We start from the raw sequence: 18,759 nt of genomic DNA on the forward strand, positions 1-18,759 counted from the left end.
GCCCCTTTTTCTGCTGAATGTCATGGCAAATGTAGATTGCTCAGGTTCTTAGATTAGTTATGCATCTCAACCCAGCTACACCGAATAGCCATTTGCCAAGAATGAGTTACGGATACAGATTTAGGGTTTGGAGGTTTTTTTGTACACTTTGCTGTTAAATTTAATTTAAAATCTTGCTGAGCCTGGTCTTGTGCATTTGACTGTGCCACTATCTCAGTGACACCAGGCACTTTGGGCAAGCCAGGCTTGCATCCAGACAGATGCTGAGCTCCAGGCAGATGCTGGAGTTGAAACTGCTGGTCTGAAAGAGCTTTTGTTATTTGGTGATTTAATGTTTTGTTTTGGTGTTTTGCTAATGCTGTACCTTTCTTATCTGGTCGAGGACAACATCTCAGACTTGTGTCAACAGCTAGTGCAATGGGACATTACCTGACTTACAGATGTGGGTGAGGACTACTTTTTGTTTGCAAGGTTCCCATGGAAAATGAGGTGAAAGCTGATCTTATGGCAGCATGTTTTTGCTCTTTTTGAACACAAGAATAGTTTTCCTATACATTCTTTTATTTAGTTTTCTATTATCTCTTCTGTCCCTTTCTTTTCTTGCCTTCCACTGTAAAGGTGAATCTCCTGTGTGTTTTCATCTAGTAAATCCATCTTTCATTGGGTCTTTTGCTTCATACCAGTGCAGAGAATGCTAACTGGTGCCAGGAAAAGGAGAACAGGCACTTCCCATGCCGAACATGCATAGAGCACTTTGGAGCTGAGGGGCTCTGTAATTGGCAGCTTAGCAGCAAAATGGACCATACTGACCCTGTTTTTGTTTCTTGGTTAGAACATAGGATGCCTTGGGTTCTGTCTATTATGGTCTTACCTACCCTGCATGTTAGTGTAATTCAGTGGATATTCTTTCAATGAGAAACATGGTGAGAAATGGAGGGAAGACACCCTGAGAGAGTGGTGATCTGCTATATTTTGGCATTTGCTGTAGATGCAGATAAGAGACCTCCTCTCTTCAGAAATTTTCAAAAGGGAGAGAGTTGCACTTTCATCCATTCCTCTTTCTCTTGCAAACTGTTGGACTTAAAAGCAGTTTCAGTCTTTAACATTTAAAAATATTGACCTCAAAAACAGTGGCATCCTAAAATGATTACTAATCCTGGAGGGTGTAACCATTAATCAGATACTTACACAATATTTGAATAATCAGAAAAGCATAAGGACCAATTTAGTAACCTTTTCCTGGCATTGCTTGGTACACATTTACTCTTAGACCATGCTCAGTATGGACAATGGCAGCGAGTAACCTAATTTTGTGAATTACAGTAATTCTTCACACTTCAGTAACTCCTCTTTGGGCTAGTGTTCTTAGTTTAAATCTGCATTTTACCTTTTCACAGTACTTTCAGCTCTCAGATTCTACACATGGGCTTTTCTTGGTAACTGAGCTATTTAACAGGTTTTTTGCCCCTCTTCCACAGGATGTATTAGCAAGTACAGGTTATTCAGACTCCTATGTTAGCTATGCTCTGTGACCCAGTGATACTGCATTGTTATTTACATGCAAATTCCTGTAACTTCTAAGGGGAAAAAAAAAAAAAGACTACTTGCATCTTTTATTTATTTTTTCCTTTTCATTTTGCATTTAAAGTAGAATTGAAACTTTACATCTTGAGAGGATTTGGGCTGCCTGGGGAGGTGGTGGAGTCACCATCACTGGAGGTTTTTAGGAGAAGACTTGACGGGGTACTTGGTGCTGTGGGTTAGTTGCTTGGGCGGAGTTGGATTGGTTGATGGGTTGGACGCGATGATCTTGAAGGTCTCTTCCAACCTGGTTTATTCTATGTATTCTATGTATTCTATTCTATGATTTAGATGGACAGGAATAATAACCTTCATGGACTTACTGTACCAAATTTGTGCTAGTATCTGATCAGGGAGTGAGTCTTAGTGCTGTAGAAACCTCCCAGCAATATCACGCTCCAAGAAAAAAGGCACACCTTGGAGGCATCCATACAATAACTGTATATAAGTGCCTTCATCTAGATATTGATGTTTCAGGCTGTGGCTGGTTGTCCAGCCCACAGTGCTTATAAATCTGCATAGTGCCCTTGAGTGTTGGTGGTCTCTTAGATCTTAGCAGGATCAGCAATGGAGTATGGAACCTTTCAGAGCTGCAAGATTGCTGGTCTATCCAGGCAGGATGTTAACGGGAAACAAACAGCTCTGCAATACGTTCCCTTCTGCTGTGGATAACAATTGATTGAAATTGAGCACAGATTTTTCTATGCCTTTCAGTACCAAATCAGAAAGGGAAGCAACACCCTTTGCTCAGATCTTATTGCCTCTTTACAGACTCCAGACTTTGTTTCCTGGTCACTCTTTCTAACACAAGAATATGTACATGCACAAAATTGTTCTTTTGCTATCTTCTCCAGAACCATCAACTTATTAAGTCACATGAGAGAAGACAGAGCTTTATATTTTCTTAGAAAATATAGAGGTAAAGGTAGAGTTACAGAGTGCTAATGAAAAGTCAGGCTTTAAATTACATCTTACTGTAGTCAAATATTTAATTAATCCCAGTGATGCAGTCTGCTCCACAGCACCGTAATGAGGTGCTGGGCAAGGGGAGACTGTAAATATCTGCAATTTACAGTGGAGAAATGGTATTGTAGTTGCAAATGTAAAGAATATGCGTTCAGTAACCTTTTAAATCCCATTAAAATATTCTAAGGGGGGTGATGCTCAGTTGAGAAGAGAGTTAATCACTCTCAATCTGTATAGGCAGGTGGTCATGCACAAGTGTAATAGTTCTTTTCTCTGGCTATTAGTTTGCAGATACTGATATCCATCCAGGTGTACCATTGATATGAATGTTTTCCAGCTGCTGCTTTCTAGTGTAAATATACTTCTAGTAGCTGAGGATCATAGTTGAGTAACTGTAGATGTTGTGCAGTTGGGCTATATATGAAACATTTAACTTTTGAAAAGAAGTGTTGAACGAGAAGTTCAACAAAGTCAACTGGTTTCAGGGCCTCTGGTTCAGCATTCATTGATCCAGCTTCTAACTTCATTTGTTTGGCTAGTAAACAGTGCTGGAGTCCATCAGGGCATTACTTTGTAGTTCTTCAAGTGAAACTTCAAAATTATTCTTAGTAAAGAGAGAATTTTGTGCTGTTATCTGTAGTTATCATACAGGGAAAAGGGATCATAAGGGAAAAACTCAGAAGCACTTAACCGAATTTTGGAAATAAAATTGGGAACCTAAAACAAAGTGAAGAAACTCTCATATCTTGGACAACACTGAAATTGCACATTGATTTGTATCTGACTTACTTGATATAGCAGATACTATCTCCATAGTACTCTGAATAAGTTTTAAAACTGCTTTTATTTTCATCTAGCCTAATAGCAAATAGTTGCTTGCCAGTTGCTAAAAACAGGAATGACATAGGAAAAAAGAGGGTTAAAAATATTCAGGCAAAACAATTGAAATGGCCCAACAGACAGCCAATTTCAAATTCTCATGTTTTCATTTGTGGATTAGTTCTATGCTATAAGTAACATCAATAAAATCAAATGATTGCTACAGTGCTCCAGCTGGAAAAATGCTCAGAGCACCAAAAATATCAGTAAAGTGCAAGTGAGCAAAGGCAATTTATGTCAAAACACTCAAGAAGCTTAGTAGATGGAGAGCTTATAGCACAGATCATCTTGCAATGACACATTGTAGCTAGCTTGTAGATTACAAGATTGTTATTGACTTTTTAATTTTAAAGTTAATGTAATTTTTTAGGACAATTTTGGGTTCTCCATGTAGGTTTGAAATGGAAAAAAATTGGGGAATGTCTCCTTTCTCTACCTGTACTGATTTTTACAGCCTCCCATCTCTGCACTCCTGATACACCAGCTGCCAGAGACTCAATTCTCTTCTTTTCTGTTTGCAATCCTTTTATTCTCTGTGGGCTTGTACAGTCCTTTACCAGGTTTACTTCAAATGTTGCTAAGTGTCATGACTCCTGAATATGTAAGGGTAACTTGTCAGAACAAAGCATACTAAGAAGAAAGACTCACACAAATTTTAAAGTAAATTTAAATAACTCTTGTATTTCTAGAATTTATTTTAATACTGGGCTCACAAATATTAATGACTGAAATAAATTCATATTCATTTATGTAATGAATGTTTCAGATGCCTTTCTGTCCTTGTAAGCATGCAGTGTTCCTAGCCTTAAGCATTCAAATAAATGGTACTATAAGAAACCATGTGACAAAAAAATGTCTTTGGGATTAGAGACTCTTTTAAGACTTTTGTTGCTAAAATGAGGATAAAAATTCAAAATCTTAGATTATTTTTGTAATTAATACTACAGCTGATGCTTAAAAAAAATTCCAAATACCCTGAGGTTATGATGAAATTATGAGATAACAACCTATAAAAGAATTCAAAGAAACTGAGTTCATTTGAAACCGAGTGTTGTATGGTTATGATCTCATATTATTTAGTTGCTTCAGCTTCTCTTCCTTCTCAGATTAGGATCTTAAGGATGTTTTGGCACACGTGGCATTTTTCCTGACTGGCTTTTGACAAATCTGATAATGAAATAGTTTTATTTTAACTTAAAAGAAATAAAAACAGCCCACCCCATAATCTTTTCACTTCCTCTGTAACAGTTATTTGAACTTTTAACATGGAAATTATGCTTACTTTGGAAATTCAGCCTAAACAGTTTGGGTTTTTTTTCACTCAAGATAAATTTCTAACAAGTGACTACAAAATAGGTTGTGGACCTGCTCAACAGACATTGTTATAGAGATTTTTCCAAAAGCCTCATATTGACATAATTGCCATGATAAAGACTACATGGAGCCAGAGGTCTCTGTAATAACATGTGCATGCCCTCCGTCTACTCATAATGAAAAAACCTCACAATTACATAAAAATGCACCTTAAAAAACCTTAATCTAAGTCAATGGGTACAAAGTTAAAAGTTCACAAATTCAATCTATGACTTTGAGTCCACACAGTAGTTCTTTGTTGCTGCTTGCCCCTCAATGCAGGTACTAAGATGGACATGGCTGTTCTTCATTGCCCCGACATTATTTACCTGGTCAAATTTGTGCTAATGACTTTATTTAATTGCAGAGGCTTCTCAAACTCTAGAATATGGACTAGCTTGAGTAGACAGTGTGAAAATGCTGCTGCTGAGGGGAATTTACTTAAACTTATCAGACTTCAAATCGCTAATTCATACCATTCCTTGCAGGTTATGTTTTTGTATTCTGGTCTGGTGAGCATCATTTCCAGCAGCACCATCTTGCTACATCTAGTTGTTATTTAATCACACATGAGAGAAGGACTCTTCTAATTTTCATTACTTTCTATGTCTCCAATAATGCAGTTGCTACAGCTAAGATCTCTAGGTAGAAAAGGCATCTTCTGCAGCAGCATGTGGCAAATACCACTCAGAATTTTGAAACTCATGTAATCTTTAAAAGGTCTTGAACATTTGAGAACCAGTTTAGACCTTCCTCTTGAATCTGCTCACATTTGAATGACTACTCCTAAAAGAGATGTCCTTTTAACAGACATGCCTCTAATTAATAAACAGGATCAATAAAGGACTGATCACGATGCATTAGTCCAGCACCTAACAAAAGCAGGTTAAAAGGGCCTTATCATAGTTTTTCAAGCATTCATGATGTTCTGTGTAAGCGAAACAACTTACATTTGTCTTTAATAAAGCATCACAGTATCTGCCAAACAGTAGCTTCATCTCTCTCCAGCTGGATACACCTGAGCTTTTTTAGCTTGAGAAAAAAACCCATCTCCTCAAGTGAGCCAAAACTGAGTGAAATGTCTGTATTCGGAACTATGAATCAAAATGTCTATGTACAGAACTTCTCAGCCTAGAGGCACAAATGCAAAGGAGCTTGGTTCCAGATGGAGCTTTCAGCAATATGTGAAAATGTTCAGTTATACTTTGTATTGATGTCTGTCTGCCTTTGGTTAGAATAAATAATTTTTCAAGTAGCCATGGGCTGAAAAGCTCTTTAAACTGAAGGAATGACTCTGAAAGTTCCCAAATAATAGGTTTCTGTACAGCATGTGGGCCTTGGATGGTAAGCACATTTCAGTTATGTGGTCTGAGCTGACCAAAATTGTAAATTGGTATACATACACCCTTGATGGAAGGCTAGTCTACATTAAGTGTAATGTAATCTAAAACAATTGCTAAGCTTTCTGAACTGCAGAAATTGAATTGTGGCCATAATTAGGTATTAATTACATTTGTTGACACACAATGCGACTCGGTGCTCAGGTGAGGGGGCAGGAAAGGGATTACGTACAGCTTGACAGCTATGCCTCCAAAGATATTTTTCTTTTGCTTTTGTTTGGTTTAAAATTGACAGCTCTAAGATGAACAGATTTCATACTGATACTTGACTAGAAAGGAAATCCAAGCTATTTTACTGGGAGGAGATAGGCACCAGTTCACCTTTCCTGACTTGTACTTGCATTCCTGCTGCATTGTTTGTCCTCCTTGTTTTCGGTAGCTGCTAGCTTGGAGTGGTTCTGGCTGAGTAATTATTAAATATTATTTCTGCCTCACATGATTTCAACATAAATCTCTTAGTGTAATCTGTGAATTGCACTGTCTGCTCGCTTTGCATCTTGCCAAATGGACTTGGTAGCCTCTAGCCTTATGTAACTTTCCCTCTAGCAGAGCTGATCATCCATCCCAATATAACCCAAACCAAAATAAGTAAAAGAAAAGAGAAAGTACAGTCACTGAAGATGTCAGAAAGAATCTTAGGCAATCAAGATCTGGAAGTCTGGAATCCATGGTGACATATCTAACATCTTAACACATGACATGGTACAGTTTGTTACCTGTCATAGCTCTTAAGCATTATTAGAAACACTTTACATTTTCAAAGCTGGTTTCTCCAAGCAAACCACTGTTGTGTTTGGACACAAGATAAAACCACAAGAGATTTGTTTTGTTTTGCAGCCCCCTCTGTCAGCTTTTACCACTGAAACTGAAAGGCAAACTCTGACTCTTTCCTCTCAGCCATGTAGGGCACACCCTGATTATGTGTTAGCTTATTACCAGAATGTGGCACTGTAAAAGCATAATAGGCTTTATGTGACAGGATTGTTCATGAATGCAAACCTATTCTCCTGAGTCAGTGCATACAGCTCCCATGTCTCAATTTTTGGAGAATATTGCCAGTCTGAATAAAGATTGCATAAGACGTCTTTGTATTTTGTGCAGCTATTAGAGGAGTGTGAATGAGTAGTGATGAAAAAGATGAAGAGAGATATTTCTAAGACACAAACAGGAATCAGGTGCTTCATGCTATTTGCTTTCTGGTGAATGTGGTGCACCAGTTCCACATTATTTTGATAATCCCCTCCCAGTGACTAAAGTGAAATTGGTAAGCCTGGTACTTTGTGTGTGAGATTTTGTTTCAAAAATGGAGGGAGGAAAAAAAAGTAAAAATCCAGTATAAATACACATTCAAAATAAGATATTTTTTAAAAGTCTGCAACATGAGGTTGTCTTTTTTTCTTAAATGTATGCTGTTTAAAAAAAAAGCAACCAACAACCAAGCGACCAAAACAAACAAAAAACCCCAAACAAACAACAGACCGGCACAGCTTGTGCTGGTGTGAGAACCAGGAATTCAGAATGGCCAAAGTGACAAACTTGATCTGCAGCCTGGTAGGAAATGTATTTGGCAAAAGTGTCTAGGACCATGAATGTAAAAAGTTTTCCAACATGTTGAGTATTCAGGCTTGTGTTTCATTTCTTTTTGAGCACGTCTTTACTACAAGACATTACCACACCGCTGTGAGGAGCTGAGGGCTGACAAAGTAGTGACACTGATATTCTGGACATAAGTTTTTTCTTAACATAATTGTAATTCACCTCAAAGTCTTTCAGGGATTAATTATGGATAGTTTTGATATTATATGATAACATGATTTGTATACATTGCCACTTGCACTGTTCCCATTAGCACCATAACATGCAGCTCATTGGAGAGTGTGAGGTAGCTGGTCACTGGTTTTGCTTCCCTGTTTTCCTCCTATCTGTAGTGCAATTGTAGAGTTAGGTACTACAGTCAGAAATGGTGTACTACAAATCCTTGTGGTTTCTACTGTAATTTATGATATTGGAGAAAAAAAAAAGTAAATGAGGATTGCACAGTATTTGGGCGGGGGGGGGTGGGGGGTGGGGGGGACAATGAAAGCATGAATTTGGAATCTATTTGTGTGCTTTGTATTGTATGTTCCTTGTTCAGAATGAGGCCAGAAAAATACAAGCCATTGGTGTTAAGCCAAATTCTCTTTCCCACTGTGCCCAGATCTCCAAGAATGAGGTCTTCCCACATCAGGTCTTCACTAGGATTGCAGTCTGGAGGATGCTGATATTTTTGTTGCTTGATAGCATCTGACAGTTAGATTTTTGGAATGGTTTTTGAGAGGCACTCAAAACTGCTAAGGAATCTGCAAGCTAAGTGTGGCATTGAGATCCATGATAGAAATGGTAGAGATGGAGATAGTGATGTAGAGAAAAAAAATAAATAAAGCAAAAGGTGAATTAGAAGGAAATAGTCCCATTACCTAGACTTTTATCACCTTGCATATTTTTGTACTTAGACATGGTGTCAGTGTCTGAAGTATTTGAGGGAGGCAAAAAGTGGCAGGCCATAATTAGAATATTATGTGTGGAATCTCGCTTCTCACTTGGCTGTGCATGTTCCTGAGACCTGAACAATTTGAAAGATGTGTGGAATAACCACTTCTGAAATCTGCATCATTTCCTATTTAGGAACTTAATTCTAGGCTACAGAATAGAAGGCTTTGGCTAGTGTAAAATATTTATTAAACTGCTTCCTGGGAAGTCATACACAAATCCTAAAGTCATGTGGCAACTTAGAAAGAATAAGGGGGAGGCACATGCTTATATTTTTGGCTTAGTCTTTCAGGTTATTTCGAAATCTGCAGGCTGTTTCTACAAGTGTTGTTCTTGTACTCTCTGCAAAACAAGTGTTTACAGCCGAGTTTCCCCTTCCCACTGTGTGCCTAACAATAGTGTGATTAAGATCTCAGTCTGGCTGCCTTTTGGCTGCCTTTGTGTGCCTACCTGCATGAGCATGTCTGCAAGCTTCTCATATTATTCAACAAAAAGAACATATGCAGTTAATTGGAATATGGGAAAAATGCTTTGAACGTGAGCTGGGTCTGAAGTCTGTAGGCAGACTGCATGAGACGCATGAGGCAAATAGAAATTGACAGTAGCATTTTAATTTAAGCAATCAGGGCACTGGGCAGACTGAATACACTGGATGTAAAAATAGCATATTTTATGCTGCTTCTGTGTTGCTTGGGTTTTAATATATTTTAGTTGTGTTTCCATTATGAACAATGCAAAGCAGCCTCGCAGGACCCGCCGGGGATGAAAATGGAGGCACTGGCAGTTGTGTCTGTGCCTCTGGGCAGCGTAGTGTTGCATTGGATTGCTTTTAAAAACCACGTTGTTGCTAAACACTGTGATTCTGATTTGAAACGAGGGAAAGGGAGGGGAGGGGAGGGGAGGATAGGGGAGGGGAGGATAGGGGAGGGGAGGGGAGGGAAGGGGAGGGGAGGGGAGGGGAGGGGAGAAAGGAGGGGAGAAGAGAGTAAGGGAGGGGAGGATGTGAAGAGGATTGAACCTCACTGAGACCTTGCATTTCCTTTCATTCTAAGTAACATCTTCTCTCTTATTTCATGAAAGTTTTATAAACTTGTGAAAATTGTGTCTGGAAATTCTGTATTTCTTGACGTTTCTATGTATGACCCTTTCTTACAACTTCCTTTTTTTTTTTTTCTTTCTTAGCAGAGTGAATCAATGAGGCACAGAGTTATAATGGTTTCTTTAAGATCTTTTTATTTATTTTAATAAGCTGGGGGATGAGGTAGTTTCTGGGATTGGTATTTCCTTTGATTTGAAGTGTTGAAACCCTGCCTTAGGGGGAATGTGCATTTTACAGCTCTTGTCTGCAGGCTACGTGAGATAAGTCATGCCTGGAAACAGGCTTGTGCAAGGGTTGGCCTGACCCACCACATGCCTACATTGCAATGAAGGCAGTGGGATTTCAGAAGATGCTTACTGTCTTCCTGAACTAGCTTTTCTGGAGATAGACCAACCTCCCTACACTTTGCATGAATTTGAACAGGAGCTTTGGAAGTTTAGATTTGGCAATCAGACTGCAGTAATATACAGGTGATATCTGAGGTTTTGTTCTTTCTTTATAAGCACACAAGAAATCTAATTGGGCAGACATATCTTTACTGACTAGGGCCTTTTTCAGTATGGAAGAACAATTTCAAATATAAAACTTTAAAATAATATATATTATCCCAATCTGTATGAATGTATGCAGCCTATGTGCCAGGGACTCATCTCCATCAGATCAGGTGTAAAATCTGAAATGGCCTGTGAGTTCTTCCTGCTGTATCATGGTCTTACTAACTCTTTGGTTTTGTTGTTTGTTTTTTGTTTGTTTGTTTGGTTGGTTGGTTTTTGAAACTGTTATCCTAGGAAATCATGATTATCACGAATACTCAATTTTCAAAGTACTTTACATGCTCTAGGTATCCTTTAGACATGATATTTTGTATAGTAATATAGTAATACTATTTCTTCTATACAATAACAAAGGTATCTGTGCAAACTCTCCAGTTCTCTCTTGCTTTCTACAGGAGAATGGAAACTTGAGGATGAACACAATTAACAGAAACACTCTGAACAAATCCTTGCTTCTGTTGTAGGAGGTCCCCACAGTGATCTCTGAGTTGCTTTCCAGGAGAAGAGCAACAGTCAGAGAACATTGAGCAGGCCGAGAAGCAGATGAAGTCTATTATACTGCAAAGTGTCATATTTAACCTTGCTGCTCTGAAGCACTGGTCTGTGAACTGGTTAATTGAAATTCCTTGAAAACAACTGATATATTGCAATTTCTTATATAAAATCTGCTTCTAGACTGCCTCTCTTGAGAACCTTTTCCATTCAGTAGTGAAGAGTTCAGTTTACAGGAATGGTGCTCAGCACCAAAATTGTCAAGGATCTTCCTTTTGGACATGCTTGCTACAAAGCACATTCAGCAGGTAGCTGCTAGAGTTAGTTCAAAGCCACTGTGTCAATGGTAGTGCAAAAAAACTGAAGCTATACTGGGATTTAGCCTGCATGATGAATACTTGTAGGCTTTTTTTTCTTTCTGTGTCTGTCACTCAGAATCTGGTTGCAATGATTATGGGGGTTAGGGAGAGGGAGGGGAAATGGGAGAGGCTGAGCAATAGAGCTGGTGCCATCAGTCTCACTGGGACAGACAGGGTATTTACTTTTTCTTAATCTTTAGTCCTTTGGTGAACTGGAGTAATAAAGCCTAATCTTGCAAGTGTTAATATGAAGGTAGTAATACAGAGTGGATTTCACAATGTATGAATTCATATCTCAGTGACTTGATATACTTTACTAGTTTGTTTCACTTGCAAGACTTTACACTGAAATTCACTTTTATATGGCACCAGGCAGGAGTATCCCTGTAAGAAGGTGCAGCACACTCACAGTGATGTTTAAGTGGCTTGATCTACATGCTACTTTCCTTCCAGGTATAGCTTGTTGTAATTTAAACATTTTGAGGGTTTACTTTGTGTGTGCTTCACCCTGAGACTCTACACTTCAGAAATGTTCTTCAGAATGTTAAGAAATCTGCTTCAGGCAAAGTAAGGTGGAACAGAGATTAGATAAGCATCTGTTTGAGGCAGTGGAGCATGTAGGGGCAAGTGTTTCTGGAGAACGTGACACCGAAGCCCAGTTATCAGGATGCTGGGAAGTGGAGCAGTGGTATTTGTAATTCATGTGTAGGGGGGAAGGAACATTGTAGCATTGCTACCTGCAAGGCTGGGCAATGACCCTTAGGATTGCTGTGCTTTTGTGTAATAGCTATTATGATGATGATTTAGCCAGCTTTTCAATAGGGAGACGTGAGACTCAGTGTCACAGTGTATCTAGTCTGTTATGAAGTAATTGAAACTGGGCTGGAAGGTGGCAGTCCATTTGCAATTGTAAATACTTGCTAAGAGAACATAATGATAGTTTCTGAACCTCTTCTCCATCTTCTGCTCCAGTATCTTGAGCCAGCTGGCTGTGATGCAAATTGAGACACAGTGATTTCTCAGTATAGATCTAAGTAAAGACAATGCATGTTTCTTTTCATAGCTTGGAAGCACATTTCTTATATGCATGCTTCTCTACTTATTAATGGTCCTTTGGCATATGCATTCAGTAGCCAGCTGTATCTGAGGTTAAGAGGGTTTTGTGGAAGAAAATATAAATTGTGCTGAGTTACTGCTATCCATGAAAATCTGAAAAAAAATACACAATAGGCAGCAAAAGAAATTAGGCTCACAGTACCTGGACTTTGCTGGGAAACAAACACAGGTAAATTGGGATACACAACATAACTTCAGTATAAATCTCTGGTCCCATTGACTTGCAGAAGCCCTTTCATAGTATTTGGTTATAACTGTGCATAAACAATAAGCTAGAGCTCATGGAGTATCAAGAAGCCAGTAAATTTGTCATAGAACAAACCAATGTCTGTAGGCTGCCATAAAAATGTTAAAATCTGGTATCTCTGCCATGGAGGTAGAGATTAGATTACTCAACTGTGGCTCTGTGGAAGTTAATCCTTTTATTGCTGTTGCCTATAACATTTCAGACAACAAAGCAGTGTTTCAGTAACATTGCATTACCATTTTGCAGAGCTGTGTGCTAACCCTTCAACAGTATTTGCAAATTGTTATTCTTTTTGAGAGCTGAAATCAGAAAGTTCTCTGCTGACTGTATCTCATTTTTGCCCATGACAAGAGGAAAGCCCACTGTTAGGCTGTGCCTGGGCTTTGTATCTGTGTATAGCAGAAAATCTACTGAGAGACAGCTAGTTCTTAGTAGTTTTTAAAATCATTTAATATTCAGCCTTCTCTGAGCACTCCTATGAATTTTTACTGGTGTGTATTCACAATTTTGGCCAGTGTATGAAGAACACAGGGCCTCTGCAAACCAGAAAACTAGCATGATTCATCTTCCCCAGAGAAGCTCTTAAATTAAACATTTGTTTGACAGTACTTTGAAAAAAAAAATCACCTTCTTCTATTTTCAAATAGTATGAAACTGAATTGTTTGTTTGTTTGTTTGTTTTTTCCCATTAACCTTTAATTATTTATGAATGATAAATTTATTTTAATACCAGAAGTATAGTTTTTTAGCCAATCATAGAGGTTTTCATGTTCACTAATGACCCAACGCATCTGTGTCTCCCTTGGTTTTTACAGACAAAGTTTGCTTTGAAGTACTGTGAAAGATTTTGTATATTCTTGGTTAAAACTCCCACATAAGGGATATATAAATTCAGATACGGTTTGACACATGCTCAGCTTTTTAACAGCTGAACTGTGTATTTGATTGTCATTGGAAACTGCAAACAGAGGCTACAAAGTATACACCTTTCCTTTTGCCAGTTATTACCTGTAAGCTTGTAGCCAGAACCGTGTTTACTTCTGTTGCCTTACTGAGAAGTCAGGGCTTGTGTTTCAGGCTCTGTGTTTTCCCACTGGGGAGGGCTGTGAGGTACTGTTGTGTGTGAATGTGGGGCTCCAGGAAGGTAACCCCTGCAAGAACTGCAGGCAGGGAAGGGGCTTTCTGGGGCTCTGTGTGTAGGGACATCACTGCTCGGGAGAGTCTCTGCTTCTGGGGCTGCTGGAAGGTGGTGCCTGAACCCCTGTGTGTGAGAAAGGCATACGCTTTATGTCTCCCGGTACTACCTGTATCTACATCGTGAAAGGCAGTTGGCTGTGTGGTAACTGGTGGCAAAAGTGGAGTGAGTAGACGCAGTATTCTAAACTACAGGGAACATAGGCCTTCTCACTGACTCTAGGCTTGCTTTGATTTTTCCATACGTTAAGGAAAACTTGTTCATAGCCTTTCCTAGAGTGCTAGTGGCCTTTGTGTTAAGTGTGGGTGTGTGCCAGGATTGACACTTAAATTCGGATTGTGCTCAACCTGAATAAAAATGGGATTTTTTTCTGCATTCACCTTTCATATCCATTTCTCTTAATACCAGAAATAGTGATGTATATTAGTTCTCTATCATCTTGTTGCTCACTCCCCTCCCTGTCCCTCTGACATTAGCCAGGATTGGGGGGGTTAAGAGAAAAACTGTTCCTGGGGGAATTGGCAGAAGGAGATTTTCTGACTGAAGTGCTTCAGGGCTGAGTGGGATGTAACCTCAGTGGCCACGTTGCTCAGCAGTGTCAGTGTGTTCAGCTAATAATGCCTGACCAAACCTGATGTAGTCTCCTTTTCAGGAACCAGCATCAATTTTTCTCTTGCACCTCAGCTCATTTGATTTTCTCATCGACAAATGTTGGGCTTTGGCTAACCACCTCCTTCTCTTTTCTCTTACAGAGCTCCAATATGGGAGGCAAACTGAGCAAGAAGAAGAAGGGGTACAGTGTGAATGATGAAAAAGCTAAAGACAAAGACAAGAAGGCTGAAGGAGCAGCAACTGAGGAAGAGGAAACTCCAAAGGAGGCTGAGGATGCTCAGCAAACCACAGAGACCACAGAAGTGAAAGAGAACACCAAGGAGGAGAAGGGTGAAAAAGATACTCAGGTCGCTGCCAACAAGACAGAGGAAAAAGAAGGAGAGAAGGAGAAAGCAGTGACCCAGGATGAAAGCCAGAAACCAGAACCTGAGAAGTCAGAGGCTGTTGTTGATGGCAAAGTAGAGCCACAGAAGAACAACGAACAGGCACCCAAGCAAGAGGAGCCAACTGCAGCCTCTGCTCCTGCTGCCAGTAGCGAAGCACCCAAAACTTCTGAGCCTAGCAATGATGCAAAAGCTTCAGAGGCCACAGCTCCCAGTAAAGCAGATGACAAGAGCAAAGAGGAAGGGGAAGCCAAAAAGACTGAGGCTCCCGCAACACCTGCAGCCCAAGAAACTAAAAGTGAAGTGGCCCCAGCTTCAGACTCAAAACCTAGCAGCAGCGAGGCTGCGCCTTCTTCCAAGGAGACGGCAGCAACGGCAGCACCTAGTTCCACTGCTAAGGCCTCAGACCCTGCAGCCCCGCCAGAGGAAGCGAAACCTTCTGAAGTTCCAGCGACTAATTCGGATCAAACCATAGCAGTGCAAGATTAAACTGGACAGCCTGTTGAAACAACCACTTAAAACAACCTGTGTCTTTTTTTTTTGTTTTTATCTTTTCAGCTATACTAACTCATTTCAGTTCTGAAATAATGAATATGTATTGCCCAGAAAGAAAGGGAGAAAAAAAAAAAATAATAGTTAAAACAACGTCCCATCAAGTTGGGAGGGAGGGAGGGAGGGGGGGAGTATCCAAATAGTATTTTTGTGGGGAAAATATCTAATATGCTTGCTGCCAACTTGACACAAGTCCTGGATTAAAAAAAAAAAAAAAAAAAAAAAGGAAAAAAAAAAAAAGAGTTAAGTAAATGGATGTCTGAAAGTACAGCACATCTTTTATATCTGAACTGCTGTAAATACACTCCACCAATGTATCAAAATCTTCTTTTTGTTCTGTAATGGGGTTTGGGAGTGATGTTTGAATCTGCCCACTAAGTTTGTGCCAAGGCAATCAGATCTTTATGAAAGCAGTATTTTATGTGTTGGGTTTCCTTTTTTTTTTTTTTTTCTTTGTCTATTTTTTTTTTTACTTTTATTTTATTTTATTTACAGCCTTTCTTATTTTGGTATTTTTTTTTTAAATGCAGTGGATGAATGCCAACTTTCAGACAAAACCCACGTAGCTGTCCACATATTTCTCAATGCCAATCCTCTCAATTCTTCCTCTCCAAATATTTTTTGGGAGTAAAAAGCATTTTCATCCTACTTAGCCTACCTAGATTTCTCATGACGAGTTAATGCATGTCCGTGGTTGGGTGCACCTGTAGTTCTGTTTATTGGTCAGTGGAAATGAAAAAGTCTGCGTTCATTGCAGTTCCAGTTTCTCTTCCATTCTGTGTCACAGATACCAACACACACTCATTGGAAAACAAATGAAACAAACAAAATGTACAATGGATGCATTGAAATTATATGTAATTGTATAAATGGTGCAACAGTAATAAAAGTTAAATAATTTAAAAAATATAAAAGTGTAAAGACTGATTAAATCTTCAGTGTGAAGGCTGATTTCGTCTTCGCTGTTACCCCTTTGGGACTAGGCAAAGGAGATTTTTTACACTTTGAGAAGTTTTACATCTGGAGCTGATTGGTCTCCTGTGCGTAGTGAAGTAGAGGCATGGAAAGAACTATCAGCCTCATGATCCTAAAACATGCTGCCATAAACTTCAACAGCCACAAGCATTCACATGTGAGGTTGGCAGTAGTGATGAATAAACAGCACATCTCAGAGATGTTTTATCCCAGGCAAAGCAGAAATGGCTTTTGCCTTGCCCTAACGTGTGAAAAAATACTCTTGCAATTTTGACGAGCCAGAGGCGTGGTCTGGGTTTTAACAGAGAGTAAGACAGTGGATTTGATAAACTGATATTTTATAATGAGACAATTAAATTTAATCATAGTAGTACTAAAACAGTCTTAGTGCTGATACACTGTACTTTTCCCCATTGCCACTGTGCAGGAGATAAACTGCAGCTACCACAGAAGGCCAGTTCTGTATTTCAGATATGGGTAACCTTGTGTAGCTGAGCAGTTTAGCCTAGCATAAACAACATTTTTCAATAGTTTTGCCTATTTGCCCTATTTTTATTCAGCAGAACTGCTGAATAATTGCAGTTTCTGCTGAGTGTTGTCCTTGCTGCATACAGACAATGATCACATTGCAGAGCCCAGGATCGACAAAACTATTTGAAGAGGCATATTTGGTCTGCCCATTAATAAGCTCTTAGGATGAGCAGAAGTTCTGAGAGACGTGGGCAATGGTAAATAGAAACACAGCTTATACACATACCAAAGGGATGAGTGGACTTGTATTTAGTAAATAAGGAAAACAGTGTCTTATAGAAATGCTTTCACATAGTCTCTCTCCATGCAGTAAGGATGATTCTCTCTATAGTATTCTACAATTCTTTTATTTTATTCAGAAATATAAAGTTCCTATACCATTCTGGGGAAGCTGATATGTGGTGAGGCACCCATGGAAAGCTTATTGCAACAGGCAAGAGTAGCTCTGTTTGGTTTATATCAGGTCATTCACTTATATGAATCTTGCACCACCATCAAGCTTTTTCATTATTAATGCAAAGGAATCGATTTCATGTATAACATGTCAAAATTGGACATTAGGAGGAGGTTCTTTACAGTGAGGGTAGTGAAATACTGGAACTGATTACCCAGAGAGGTAGTGGAGGCCCCATCCCTGGAGACATTCGTGGTCAGACTTAATGGGGCCCTGAGCAGCCTGATTTAGTTAAATACACCCCTGCTCACTGCAGGGGGGTTGGACAAGATGACCTTGGAGTGTCCTTTCCATCCCAATGCATTTTAGGATTCTATGAAAATAAAGTGGATTCTTTTGCACAAAGAAAGGTCAGGTAAATGTCTTAAAAAGAGGGCAGGCCTTTTTAGATAAATAGATGAAGCACTGCAAGGAGCCAGAAATATAATACAGTTGCAGTAGCTTACCAGGCTTTGTGCATGTAGCTGTCACAATCTGCTCTATCTGGCCAAGTCTATGGCTTTGCTGCAAATCTTTTAAGAGCCCTATGCCATTGTTTCCCAGTGTAGATGTGTCCTGGAAAGGAACTTTTGCCCACAACTTCCTAATGAATTTTCCTGAGAAAAGTCTAGGACTTAGAGAAGGAATGCAGGGATCCTGCAATACTTTGTGGCTGCGTAAGTACTGACTTGACTTGAAGCTGATGGGAACAGATCTGTGCTCTGCCTTTGGGGTGGAATTGGCTGCCAATAGAAAACAGGTATGGAACTTCTCTACTGTAGTGGTATGTGAATGTGCCTACAACAGCACACCTTGTTTGGTATCACACCCATTTTCACTTTCAATATAATTTTCAAGATAATCTCTGTCACTGACATAGTTTGACAATCAACACGTGCCTTGTTTCCCCTGAGCTTTTTTCACTTGGCATAATTAAAGCTGGTGAGAAGATCCTGAATGCAGTCTTACTTTAAGTCTTTGAGGCAATTGAAAATATCTCTGTGCTCCACAGCTGTATCCAAGCCCAGCAGCTTCTGCAGCAGTTGACAACAAACTCCTAACACACGCTGCTAACATTAGTTTCTTCCTGACAATTGCAAATGAATATTATGCCCCATGTGGCTGGAAATCTTTAACATATGGTCAAAGAAGTATGCACTCATATTTAGGAAGCTAAGAGGCAGTACAGCTGAAGATCTTATATAACTACTCAGTATTCTCAAAAACTAAAAAGGAAAATTACTATATAATGCTTTGCATTCATTTATTCATATAGAAGGCTGTAAAATAAGCCTTGTCACAGTAGTTTAAATGCTCAGTGTGTTAATGTTAGTGCCAAGGCATTTTAACTTATGTAAATGTTCCACAGTGCTGCTATTCTGTATCTACACATGCAAAGAAATAAATCACCTCTGTTCAATGAGCTTATGAACTATGCACATATGTGAAGCATGTTGTTTGCCTGTAGTGGCATGAGAAGAGGCTAGAGCCTAGAGCCCTGCT

General features: G+C 39.3%; 1 protein-coding gene across 1 annotated transcript in view; it reads left to right on the top strand.

The window, feature by feature from the left end:
- Window positions 1-15,429, top strand: part of BASP1 (brain abundant membrane attached signal protein 1) — a 44,681-nt gene extending 29,252 nt beyond the window's left edge. Inside the window, exon 2 of the mRNA XM_054164173.1 lies at window positions 14,523-15,429. Coding sequence (XP_054020148.1) covers window positions 14,532-15,254 — 723 coding nt within the window. The 5' untranslated portion in view covers window positions 14,523-14,531 and the 3' untranslated portion in view covers window positions 15,255-15,429. The remainder of the gene's footprint in view (window positions 1-14,522) is intronic.
- The last annotated feature ends 3,330 nt before the right edge of the window (window positions 15,430-18,759 follow it).

The sequence above is a fragment of the Dryobates pubescens genome, chromosome 9 (genome assembly GCF_014839835.1).
Source record: "Dryobates pubescens isolate bDryPub1 chromosome 9, bDryPub1.pri, whole genome shotgun sequence".
NCBI lineage: Eukaryota > Metazoa > Chordata > Aves > Piciformes > Picidae > Dryobates > Dryobates pubescens.